We start from the raw sequence: 13231 nt of genomic DNA, 5'->3' as shown, positions 1-13231 counted from the left end.
GCTGAAAAAATGTCTTGTGGCATCACAGAAATCCACTTGAATTCTCAACACCCATTACATGAGTTAAGAGCTGCCATAAGCAACGTTTTGGGTTTTTGAGTAAATACTATCTGTACTTAGTTGTTATTTGCCAACTATAAGATGTTTAGAGTTTAAGTTTCTTCACTGCTTCATCTGAAATCTCTTAAGCTGTTTCTGTGTGAGTATAAGAGCCAGTTTGCATGTCGTTGTAGAAGATGGCACCAGGCCATTTCAAGAAGTTGTTTCTGAGGTCCTTAGTTTGATTTCCTAAGAAGTTAAAATGATGCAAGCCATGTGGTTCCATTCCTGATTTTATATTTCACAGTATCTTTAAGATATGAGTGAGGAATGTAGGTTAATTGTGCATAAACTGGCTCTTTCATTTCCACTGCTGAAAATCAATAAGAGAACAGGCTGTATAGTTGGAATAAGATTCCTATGTACTGATAGTTGGTGAAACTTGGTGAAAAGTAATAGCTCACTATATAAATTTCTCTATATTTATTGATAACAAAAAAAGCTTGAAGCTAAGTTAGCTACGAAATAGCATGTCAAAACACAATCGACTATTTTCCAGAGTCTGGAAAAAGATCTCCAAGGAATGCCTCTTGAAATGAGGAAAAGGATCTTGCATCAAAAAGGCATTTCATTTGTCTATGGAGTGCACTGTCCCACTTTTCTGGAAGCAGAATTACAACAGTAAACTCTATGAATTAACTTTCGCTAGGTTAATGCTGACTTTGCCCCTTTTTTTTGTCCCACAGGTTCGTGTGACAGTGTTTCCCTCAAAAACTGCAGCTCAATATTCAGGAGTTCCTTTGTGGATCATCCTAGTGGCAATTCTTGCTGGGATTTTGATGCTTGCTCTATTAGTGTTTTTACTTTGGAAGGTAAGTCATATCTGACACTTGAATTTTGTGATACAAGTTTATTTTCACGTTTCAAAATGTGAATTAACACTGACAATATATCCATTTCTTTTTATTGCTTCTTCTTCCCTATTTTGTTATGAAACTTTCCCAGCCTACAGTAAATTAGAGAAATGTACAGTGAATGCCTATACTTAATACTTTTCGTTTAAAAGCATAGGGTTTGTATCAGAAATTTATTAAGTATATACATTTTGTTGATTTTCACATAATTTCATATGCTTGACAAATAACACATTTTATTATTAGGTTGCCAGAAAAGTATTGATGCATTTTTGTATAGGAAACACACATGCACACAAAAATACATCATGGCTTTTCTGACAACCCAGTAGTACTAGAATAGCATTTTTCTTCATCTAAGTCAAATTTTGGCTCCAAGTCAAATTGTTGGGTCGCACGTTAATCTGAACTTATAACTCTGCTAAAAAAAGTCTTCTTTAGTCATGAGTTTTGTTATAGGTACAGCTGGATTAGGGATAGAAAACCAAGACATGAAGAATCATGCCATCTCAAAGAAGTCAGAGCCTGTATGAAACAAGATGGCAGTTCAGTATCATATTCATTAGAATTTGGTCCTTTGACTGTAAATAAAACACAGTCTCTTATTTTTGTTTCTTACTATTAAATAGGCTGCATTTAAAAATCTGTATGAGTTAAATGCATACTTCTCTTGCAAAAACTACGACCTATAGATTTTTATTTTTATTTCAGTAAGTAATGGAAGTCTACAGTCTCTTATCTGTAATTACAAATTCCCAAAAAATTCTGAAAACTAGGTTTGAAATGACTTATTTGGCAGTAAACTTGTCATAATATGAGGAGAGGCTATTTATAATCTATATTCTTTATTCATTAGTTACACTGTAAAAATATTAATATTTTGATCACAGTGGCATTGTGTATGCAGCATGTTACTTTTTTTAAAACACCAAAAATTCTGGGATCCCAAGCATGGCTTGTTCTGAAAGTTTTGATAAAGAATTATGACCCTTAAGAGTATTCTTTAGGTTTGACCATCTTTATCCTTTCCTTGAAACCAAATCAGGAGTATAATGAACAGGGGTTCAAGATATTCGTACTTTCCAATATGGGGCCTCTTTTTTATTTTCCTTTTGCCACCCTTTTCTCCAGATATGTGTAGGAAGCTTGGTATCTGTCGTGTCATGAGTCTTCTTTCTTGGCACAGTAACCAGTTTTAATTCTGAGAAGGTCTCCCTGACTATCACACAGCCCTCTAATATAGGAGATGCCTAGAAAATTAATTTTGCTATCAGACACTGAATTTGAGGTTTGATAATTGCAGATGGCCTTCCTGAGCTTTCCAAAAGAGGTCACTAGGATGATCTTTGCCAAAGCAGGTCATATTGGCAGTTTTTAATGAGCATGACAATAGCAGTGGATAGAGAATCAAGAAACCCAAGCTGTATAATCTTGGGAAAATCATTTTACCTCCCTGGGGCATTAGTTTACCTTTGCTGTTTAATAAGTAGGTTGGACTAAATGATCTAGTGTTTTGTTGTATTTTGGAAGGTCTACAACATCTAGACTCATGTGTACATTCTAAAACAATAGAAGACAACATCTACAACCCTGACGTGAAATTACTTTTTTTTTTACTAGTTCTCTGAATCCTGAAACTCAACCTTTTTTTGATGTTAAAGCCATAGAATTTTAAGTTCAGAAAGGACTCTGAGCTCATTGACCTTTAACTATGTGTTGTACGTCTCTGTAGGTGTCCAGACTAAGCCAGGCAGGTGGGCCTAGGACTAATAACTCGCCTTCACCAGAGCAGTTTCTTCTCTCCTTTGTATGTTCATATTCTGTATAGGCGTTTGTGGATAAAAGAGAAAAGTCCTCCAGGTTTCACCTTCATTTAGATGTTCATGCCTAGGGGGTGTTAAGAATGTTACCAAGTTGCAGGCAGGTCCAGATTTCTCAGTTCCTGGTTCATTCCTTTCCCCCACCCGATTTGCTAGACTGGGTTATTGAAAGTTGACTAGATCTATCAACTGGTTTTTCCCCTCAGTTATTTGCAAGTCACAAGTAAACACCAAGTTAATCTCAATCAAGTTCTAGACTTCTCAACCCAATACTGGAAAAGTTTTCAAGCTTCACTGTCTAATATGAATAGTGTCTAAGACACATGTGGAAAGTCTAGTGCAACTCAAGTATTACATTTTAAATTGAAATTAGCTTGAGGTTAGTGGCTACCCTGCTGTACAAAGCAGACCAGGACTTTTACGTTCAGGTATCACCAGAGTAGGAGGCAGAATTTCCTGTGTGGCAGAGATTTATTTGACCAGTTTATATTTCAAAGGGCAGTTCCATGGTCTTATGAACTAGATAAAAGTAAATAGAGAAAGTTCTCTATCATCAAATGACAGAAATTATAGTAGAAATGGAATGATACTTTTATACTCATGTAACGTTACCTAATCTTGGGGGTATAAGGTCATATCACTGAAGAGCTAAATGGTGGTTCAGAATTTGGGAAAATGACAACAATCATCCTGCCATGATGCTGTGCTTGAATTTGTGTTGTGAATTCCCCCACAAATCTCCAAAGACCTTAAGTAAATGGTACTTGTTCCTTAAGATTTCCTGTAAGAGGTAGGAGAATTTATTATCTTTTTTACTTGGATTTGGAGACTTTGTTCTTTAACCTTTGTCTCAGTAAACCGTGGAAGTCAATCTTTCACCTATTTTAGAGTCTGCCTTCTTCTGCAAGAAGAAAACACCTAAGCTATAATCAGATGTGTGTTTTCCCCTTTTGGGGGTGATTTTTGTCCTCAACATTTGTTAGAAAAATAAATTAGTTGACAGTAGTCATCCACATGAATTTCTGACCAGCGATCCCAGGTATTACAGAGGTGGGTTGATTGCTCATACATTGAATATGGATAGTGACTGTTCATTTTGCTTGCTTCATAGTGATCTTTTTACAAACAGGCTATAAATAGAAAACAGGTTAAAGTCTGAGATTTTCTTTTGTTTAGTTCTTATACACAAACTGTAAAACTGACTAAATACCTTGCTTCCTTGTAGTGTGGTTTCTTCAAGAGAAATAAGAAAGATCATTATGATGCCACATATCACAAGGCTGAGATCCATGCTCAGCCGTCTGATAAAGAGAGGCTTACTTCTGATGCATAGTATTGATCTACTTCTGTAATTGGTAATTGATCAATGTTTTTTAATTGCTAGCTGTGGGACCTGCTATGGTTGTGGTGGCTAACGTTCAGCGCAACCGCTTGCTGTGTGTGTCCCATTAACAGATGTTTCCAAATGTCCACACTGGCTTGCCTTGCTTGGATTTTATTTCATTTCACTTGAAAGCTCAGTTGTATGTGTACGTGGTTTTTGTTTTTGTTTTTTTTTTTAATGCACAAAGAATCTTTCGTTGCAGGTGAGTTATTCTGTGTTGTTGTCAGACATCACCCACAGTTATGAAGAAAATTAGTCTGTATACATAAAGGAGGTCTTACGCCTCCAGTTTGCCATGTGATGTTAAACAAGTGTGTAGCATCCCACTTGGAATTTCAAAGATGCATGAGAAATCATTCCAGATTTCTTGTCCATTTTGGAATTCCCCACAGATAGAAGCTTGTGTCAATGTCTAATTAACCCATTGCATGTTGAAAACATTTCTCTTGATAAGGAGCCTTTCTCACTGTCCTCTTCTATCTCCTTGCTGTAAAGTGATGGGGAAGGCTTGAAATGCTTTTATTGTTGCTCAGAAATTGTTTTATGCTAGCTAAGCATGCAACCTCCTTTTCCTGCATCTCTACTCCAGGTCAAAGACCATTACAACAAACCACGGCTATTGGCATGATGGACATTATGGGCAATTTCAGAAGATGGTTCTTTACCAAAGTGACCTTAATATATAAAATTCCAGTATGGAAATGTTCTGTGCAGTTTTAATTTCAGTATGTTGTAATAGAGTTTGACCTTGATTCATGTGCTAGAAATTTTATTCAACCTCGAGTCTCAGTTGATTTAAGTTCATGTTTTGCTTTTCTTATTTGTAGATCCATGGAAACAGAAATTTGGCAGCAGTTCCTTTTTCTATTTCTGTGGGCATGAGAGGATTACTCTTGTAATCTCCTTCATGGCACTGTCATGATGAATCCTAACATTTCCATTTCAATTTCAGTATCACCCTTGATTACTCTTATAATCCCCTTCATGGCACTGTCATGATGAGTTCCAACATTTCCATTTCAATTTCAGTGTCACCCTTGACTTCCTTCTTTGTTTAAATAGGGAAAAAGTCAACATTTTGCAATAAATGATATTTTGGCTTTTATGGTGTGAAATAATAAATGAGTCCAGGTAGAAATGGTCTCAGAATAAAACTTCTTTGTCTATCATTCCTATTGATTCCTAACAATGGTTCTGTTGTTCATCATTCCTAATAACTATGCACATAAGTTTATTGTGCCCCCTGACATTTTTATAACATGACATCACCCAACATAAAGATTTTCTGTTTCTGTAATATCACATGATAGTCACATTCCTTACCCTACTATTAGCGTCTTTAAATTTAAAATAGAAAATACACCTTTTTTCTAAAAAGGCACTTATATTTTATTCATTAAAATAATTTGATTTTAAAACTTGCAGATACATTCTCAATAAAAATCTACTTTGGGTCAGATTGAATATTTTCTAAACTAAGATACATATTCATCAACAATTTCAATGTAATGTTGTTCTGAAGAACAGAAAACAAGAGGGTGCTCTGAAATAACCTGGTGATGCCTTCCCCAGTTTTGTTCAGTACACGATTGAGTTTATCGCAGGGCACAGTTACTACATGTTTCACTAATGAAACAGCTTAGTTTAGAAGCACAGCAGCAAGTCCAGGTAGTGACCTTCTAGCTAAGGAAAGATATGTGTGCTCGAGACTCAGAGGTGAGAATATTCTTAAGTTGACCACTTGAATACATTCAAATTTAAATAGTATTTTGTAAAGCACCTGGGACCTGGTTTCCACTTTGTTAGTGAAAGAGGAGCATGGAATCATCTTTGGCTTATGAGTTTTCAAGAAATTATTCCTTAACGTAGTCTAATCATCAGAAAATTAGACCCTTTATACATAATCTTGTGACTACTAAAAATGGAAGCACTGATTGATTAAGAGGTAGCTCACATTGGTGCAAAATGTGAAGATAACATGAAAAAGTACTTTTCTTCTGGTTTTACAGCTCTTCTTTTAGCCCACTCACTGTGGTCACTACTTTCGACCTCCTCGTTCTTTCTCTATCATAGGAAAACCATGTCTTTTTTTCTTAGTCCACGGGGTAGGTATAGCTGAACAGAAAGCATAGACATTCCCATTTCATGTCCTTGCCTTTTTTTTTTTTTTTGAGGTGATTTAATTTGTTTCTTTTTTTCTTTTCCTTTCTCCAGTGTGGATTCTTTAAACGCTCTAGGTACGATGATAGCGTTCCCAAGTACCATGCTGTCAGGATCCGAAAAGAAGAGCGAGAGATCAAAGATGAAAAGTATGATAACCTTGAAAAAAAACAATGGATCGCAAAGTGGAATGAAAACGAAAGCTACTCCTAGGGAAGCAAAAAAAGAAAGAAAGAAAAGAAAAGCTACACAATACCTAAACTGCCTTTTTTCCCCAACTCAGAAATTCAAATGGATTGATAAACCCGTTCCGTACATGAACATTAATTTCAAACACAGTACGAACCTACAGTTTATCTGTGGACATTGTTACTTAGCCCAAGGCTCCTTGTTCTGCACAACCAAATTTAAGACTGTTGGAATTGGATTTTTCTTTAACTGACTTAATTTAACTTGCCGGGTTGCCTTTGTTTTCAATGTGGCTGAAACACTTTGGAGTGGCTGGGGAACGGCCTGTCCATTTGTGCTCATGTGACATCCTCCTGATAGTGTAGCTGGAATAAGGAGCCCACAATCAGTGCACTAACAGAGTGACCGCGCTGACCTCCTCACTGCCCCCGCAAACATTCTTCCCATAGGACTGGAGCACATGGCAAGACTGTGCCATCGGGGTAGTTGTGTGTCAATTGCAAGTGCTATCTTAAATTAAATGTGCAATAGAAGGTGTGGCTGCCATCCCGACATTTTTCTCTTATTTCCTGAATGTGTGAATACTTGCTCACACCAAACATGAACAGGTTGCATTCTCCCTTTTCACTAAAACTCACAGGCGCAGCAGACTTCAATGCTAGTTATACTTATTTGTACATGGTATTTATTTTTTTCTTTTTTACCAACCATTTTGTTATTGACTAACAGGCCAAAGATTCTCTTTTACCTCTTCAGGTTGGATTAAAACGGCAGACTTAGAACCTGGGAGGTCATTGGTTTGACCTAGACACTTTAGTGCAAAAAGAAAACAAGTCTTTATAAGTATACCAGAGAGTTGTCAGCATTTACAGATACATTTAAGTTATTAGAAATCTCCTTTCATGAGAGCCTTCACTCGTCCCTCCAAACCCAAAAGCTTTGTGTAAGAAATAGGAGTTACTGGAAGATATTTCTTACCAGACATTGGCTACTTTAGAGTTGAAAACTATGATGTTTCTGACTCTCGTGCTATAACTTCCAGGAACTCTTGGAATCGAGGGATTTGTTTATTGAACGTCAGTACAGTGTGGCCACTGCTGCAGATACTGTATTTTCAGAACTTGAAAGAAGTGGTGAGTGCCTCTGGTGGCTCCTAATCCATCCAGTGTAAGACTACTGACTATCTGATGCCAAAAGTCAGATAGAACGTCTTGGCTTTTAAGTTTTTAGATCCCATTGGAACCATTTAATCAGTGTCAGTGTTCTGGTTTTTGCTTTGCCTCCTCCCCCCATCTTTATTCCCAACATTCCTTTGGGACCACTCTAAGAAAAACTTGACCTTTTTTTTGTTTAATTATAAAAATGGAAGGGGAAGGAGGAAGACATGATGTTTATATGTCAATAGAGACTGAACAACTATGAAAGTCATATTGCCAATTGTGCTTCATGATGTTATGTTGGAAGCAGCAGCAAACAGGTGCTAATTTGTTTGGATCTAGTGTAATAGTGTCTTGACCTTTAAAGGAATGGAATTCAGCTATATGTGCCATTGCTGCTTGGAGTTTAATTTTTCCTGCACAGACATCTTCTGTTCGTAAGATACCAAGGACATTATTGTAGTTGTACTTTGAATTTTTCATTTACAAAAATAATTTTACAAATGATATTTTGTTTACAAGAATTTCTCTTAAAACAGTTTATAACCATGTTTAAAATCTCAGTTTCTTGCTTAGAACCCAATGCACTGGCTTTTTAGTGTGCCAAGAAGCTGATATTTTAAAAGTGTTTATAGACCTGTATTATAAAAACGAATGTCCTAAAAAGGGGAGGGTGGGCCAGGGGTGGAAGGGTGGTTTAACACCAGGAAACAAGAATGTAGTGGTGGTTAAATTTATAATTGTTAAAAATGTCATCTCAAGTCAAGTCACTGGTCTGTTTGCATTTGATACATTTTTATACTAACTAGCATTGTAAAAGTATTTCATGATTAGAAAATACCTGTGGATATTTGTATAAAAGTGTGAAATAAATTTTTTATGAAACTATTCATTAGTAAAACAGCATTGTCTTTGTGGAACAAACTAAGATTGTAAATGGCAACTTGAATTGCCTTTTTTTTCATCCAACCAAACTAAAGTTTTCCACTTTTTTTGTGTGTGTGTATTGGGAGTTTCTAATAGATCAGCAAATCTATCAGCAGCTGCCAACATGCAATGTACATTGATGAGGGTTTTCCCCTCCCTCTGGCCCTTCAGTTGTTCTCAGAAGAAAATGATCTAAGGTGGTTTGTTTGAGGTACCGACAAATTGGAAGTTGTCTGTCTGCATTGATGTGTCTGCTTCAAAGGTTTATGTCTGTGTGGATGGAATATCATTTAGTGGTACTATGCATGACGAGTAAAAGCTGTTAGGGCTGAGTTGCTGTCCCAGAACACACTTTGCATGTGAGCAGTCCAGCTGTGATGTGTGTCATATTGATAGCCAGGACTGGTTGGGTAGAATTGACTGATCAGGAAATATTTCTCCACAAGAGGATTTGTTTAGATTTAAGCAATTTCATGATGTATCACTAGCAGAATCGTCACAATTTAATGAAATAAAGCATGTATATAGTGTCCAGACAATGTAGCATCCCTCCTTGAATACATTTCCAGCCTAATGTGTATTATGCGTCTATTAGTAATAGTTTTCTGTTGTACTTGATTTAATATTGTCTTAGCTTTCTAATGTCTTTAAAGATCAGATAGGTGAAACCACCCCCAAGAAAGGTGTGGCAGGCAATTTTTTATGAACCTTTCAAAACCATCATGTTTACACCGAGGCTGAATCTCTGCGCTCGTAAAGTCACCATAAAAGTGTCGGTTACTGTGGTTTGGCAGACTATGGCATGAAAGAGCTGGACTGCAATGGCTGGAAGTATTCCATTTAAATCCTGTGTTTCTTCTCTCAAAAAGCCTTGTAGGAATGCCTAGGAGTGATGGCAATAGTATGATAGCGATGTCCTTGGGTCCATTTGCAAACACTGATGCTTGTTGGTTGCAGAAAACTTGCCACAGATCTCACAACAGTGGGTCATACCTTACATCATGCCCTTGTGTTTGAGAACATTCTATAATGTGGGATATATGTCAGTGGGGAATGCTTTGAATTGCTTAGAAATAAGGACATGCATAAACCTTTTTATCCTAAGTGGAAACATCCTAAGAAAAACTGACCTCTAGTACAACATAGAAAGAACTCTGGGAAGACAGGAAGCTAACAGATTGCTAGCTAATCTGGTTTTAACATTGGAAAGAAGAAAAAGTGCTATGTCTGGGTTCCACCTAAGCAGAGTGTCAGCACTGAGAAAACTCATGTTTGAAGAGCATAAAGTAAATGATTAAAGGCAGTTCCTTAAGACCAAAAGATAAGGGCCAACCACTATTACCATCCAACCCCTTGAAATCAGCAGAGGGCAAGGGTCAAAGAGATGAAGAAAGTGTACTTCAGAATGATTTCAAGAGCAGTTACTGCAAAGATGCTAATAGGTAAGTGTTCCTCCAGTAGCTTCTGATTATGGTCAGGAATATGGCAAGTGTTTCTTTCTTGTACCTTAAAAAACAGATTTTGCGGACTGAAATATATCCAATTTCAGCTGTGAGTGGGAGTGCTGTGGGCTAGAGACTGAGGCCAAGTCTGCAGAGGTGTTTTTAAGAGAGCCACCCAGGAGGAAAGTTGTAAATCTTAAACTTAACTTAGAAGACTTAAATCTTCTAAGGATAAGTGAACTGCAAAGCAAATGACAGTGAATAAATGAGTTTTGCTACACAGGCAAAACTGGCCAAGCAATGGTTGATGATAATGGAGTGGAGTCAAGTGCAATTTTGAAGCAGTCAGCAAAGCTTACATGCCTCAATGTTTTGCCCTCAGCTCTGGAGCCATCTCCCAGCCTGCCTATGCCAGGATCAAGGAAATGGCAGAGACACTGGTGTGAGCAGAAATAAGGTAAAATTGCTTACACCCTTCTAGGACATTCACAAAAAGGCTCAACTCACAGAGACAGTGTCTTTTCATATTTCAAAGTCCAGCAGATAAGTGTATTGAATATACCAATAATCAATATATAAATTTCAGTGGCTATTAAGATCCTGTCCTTGTGAAATTGAGATAGCTATGTCTTCAATTTTTCTCCATTGTCTAGGGATGTTGAGTTCTGAGAATATACACACAAATAAAACTGGCCCTGAAGTTAAAACTATAGGTGGCACTGATAATATATTCATGAACTCATTTTTTATAAGTAGAATTCAGTCGTGCATTAAAATAATAGCTAATGCACCTGGAACCAACATCATTCCCAGTAAGTGGTCATTCTCAACCTAGGCGGCCATTTGAATTCCTAGGGAACAATTTTAATCCTATTGCCCAGACTATCAGAATCCGAGGGCGGGAGTCAGGCATCAGTGCTGTTTAAGGCTCTCTAGGTGACTGAAGGTGCAGCTAAAGTTGAGAACTACCAGCATCTCATGGTCTTATGTTCATGCTGCTTCCTCTTAAAATGCTTGAACGGTAGTTTCGAAGGTGTCTAAATCAGACCACCCCAAGATTCTTAGAACCCATCTCAAGATGCAGCCCTCTGGCCTGAAGAGTATTTTCAGCTAAGAACAACAAAATCCTTTGAGGGTAAGGAGAAGTTTCTGTTCTTATTGAAATCCTTTGATTCTCTTTAATTGAAGATGAGAGCCTCCCTTGCTAGAACTTCTGTGTTTTTCCTAATCTGAGATGCAATTGCTGCTCTTCCTTTTATGACCTAAAAGACTATAATTGCAGGGAGGAGGGAGAATGAGAGGGGAAGAAGGTCTAATCAAGTTGCAGGTCCCCTCCTAAGACTTATGTTCACTTTCAGTAAGAATGAGGAATCCCTTTGTGTCTGCTCTATAAAGTCCACCTATTTGAAGTCTTAGTACCCTAAAAGCAGGATAAATACCCCTTCACTCTGTTCTGTTATTCTTTAGAATTGACAATGATGTAAAAATTCCGTCTGTATGTTGTTGTTGTATTTTTCCCTTTGCTAATCCTTTGAGGCTGTCTTGGTTACTGTCTAGCCCAATAACCTAATAGAGATGATTTCCTTTGATGGGGGAGGGGAGGGTGAGTGACAAGTTCTTGCTATTCTTGATAGGATTGATGGGGGGGGAAGGTGACAAGTTCTTGCTATTCTCAGGTTGGTAGAATAATCAAGTCAACATCAGATATATTAGCAGGAAAAAAAATTACGATAAGGTAATCTACATAGACATGAAGATGCCAAAGACAGTGGGTAAAATGGGAGTCTATATCCTGAGCTAAAGGAATAGGACAGGGGACGTGGTCTTCAGGAACTCAGGCCTTTTTCATTGCCATGACCCTCCTCCCTTTAGGCCTCCTGGCATAATCCTTAAAAGCAGCTGTCTAGGCCCTCCCTGGTGGCGCAGCGGGTTAAAGCACAGCACTGAGAAGCTAAAGCCACTTCCTCATGAGTTCGATCCCTGCGTGCCCCGGAGGTGACCACATGGCGTGGCAGACCTCTTCCTGACCCGCCCGCTGCTCCCTTCAGCAATGTACTTCCTCAATCTGCCTGTTCTGCTCCCCACTCTGCCTTTGGTGAAGCCTTTCGCTGCCCTTGAGCCTCTGGCCTGTACCCCATGCACAAATAAATAAATCTTTAAAAAAAAAAAAAGCTGTTGTCTAAAGCCTGCCAGCCAACATTGACAACCCTCTCCTCTAAGGCTGCCCATTTTATAGTGAAATGACAGTAACGATCAATAGATTTTCCATGTGTAATTCGGGTCTGCTACCCTAAATTTCCACCCACAAGTTATCTTCAATGTTAGCCATTCAGAACAAACCTAATCCTTCACTGAGCAAGCTCTCTAATATGTATTTGAAGTGTGGTATAAAATTCTTCTGTCATGTTGGAAGCTTACTTTGTGTGACAAGAAATAGCTGAAGGCAAGCCTATTGGAAATGCCTGTGGCTTTATTCCCAATCACCTGGAATATTCCCTGGGACCTAAGGCACTCTGAAAATGTTCATAGAATGAAAGAAGACAGGCCAGATTGGGAGGGTAGGCGCATGGCTACAAACAGAAAGAGCTACCACTTCCCTTTCTCTACATCTAGGCTTCTCTACATCTGCAGCTCTGGAACTCTGTCTGATAATAGTAATAGTAGACATTGCTTAGTTCTCTTTTACTATTTAGAAAACTTGGAAAGGTGGCGAAGTCAAACTGCGACACTAAGAAAGCAGTTAAAAGAGAAGCAGCAGGAGTGGCGGAGTCTTTGAAGTCAGCTTGCCATGCCGCCAATGCCTGTAGATAATGTTTCATGTGGCACCGCCAAGAGTCTCCTCCCGGATCTTCCATAGCTGATATGGCTTAGCGCCACACTCCGCAGGGGTCACCTTTTGTGTTTATGTATCACTGTTCAGCAATGGTAGGCTCCTGAAATTTCCAGGTCTCAGCTTCAGCTGTCCTGGAAAATGCAGGGCTGTCATCAGAATAGTTTCCATAAGGCGCTCGCAACAGGACTTCTCCGAGGGCGCGAGAGGAGGACTCCCTCTGTTCTGGGCTCCTTCAGGTGAGACTATAGGGCAGAGGGGGCAGAACGAAGGGATTTATTCCAAATGGGTGCGGGGAAAGGGCAACCTCTACCACCTGCAGGTCACAACAGCCCGGGACGCTGTGGCCACCCGCTACCACCCCCCCCC

The 13231-nt window shown here is 38.5% G+C and overlaps 1 protein-coding gene across 2 annotated transcripts in view; it reads left to right on the top strand.

Moving 5' to 3' along the window:
• Window positions 1-8675, top strand: part of ITGA6 (integrin, alpha 6) — a 74428-nt gene extending 65753 nt beyond the window's left edge. Inside the window, exons 24-26 of one of the 2 annotated variants that reach the window (XM_004674539.2) lie at window positions 786-911; window positions 3999-4128; window positions 6372-8675. In XM_004674539.2, coding sequence (XP_004674596.1) covers window positions 786-911; window positions 3999-4106 — 234 coding nt within the window. In that variant the 3' untranslated portion in view covers window positions 4107-4128; window positions 6372-8675. The remainder of the gene's footprint in view (window positions 1-785; window positions 912-3998; window positions 4129-6371) is intronic. The other variant, XM_004674538.2, reaches the window with a different exon arrangement.
• Window positions 8676-13231: the final 4556 nt, after the last annotated feature.

Source organism: Condylura cristata, unplaced genomic scaffold (assembly GCF_000260355.1).
Source record: "Condylura cristata isolate star-nosed mole 26May11 unplaced genomic scaffold, ConCri1.0 scaffold00002, whole genome shotgun sequence".
NCBI classification, from domain to species: domain Eukaryota; kingdom Metazoa; phylum Chordata; class Mammalia; order Eulipotyphla; family Talpidae; genus Condylura; species Condylura cristata.
This window is presented reverse-complemented; position numbering and strand designations above follow the sequence as displayed.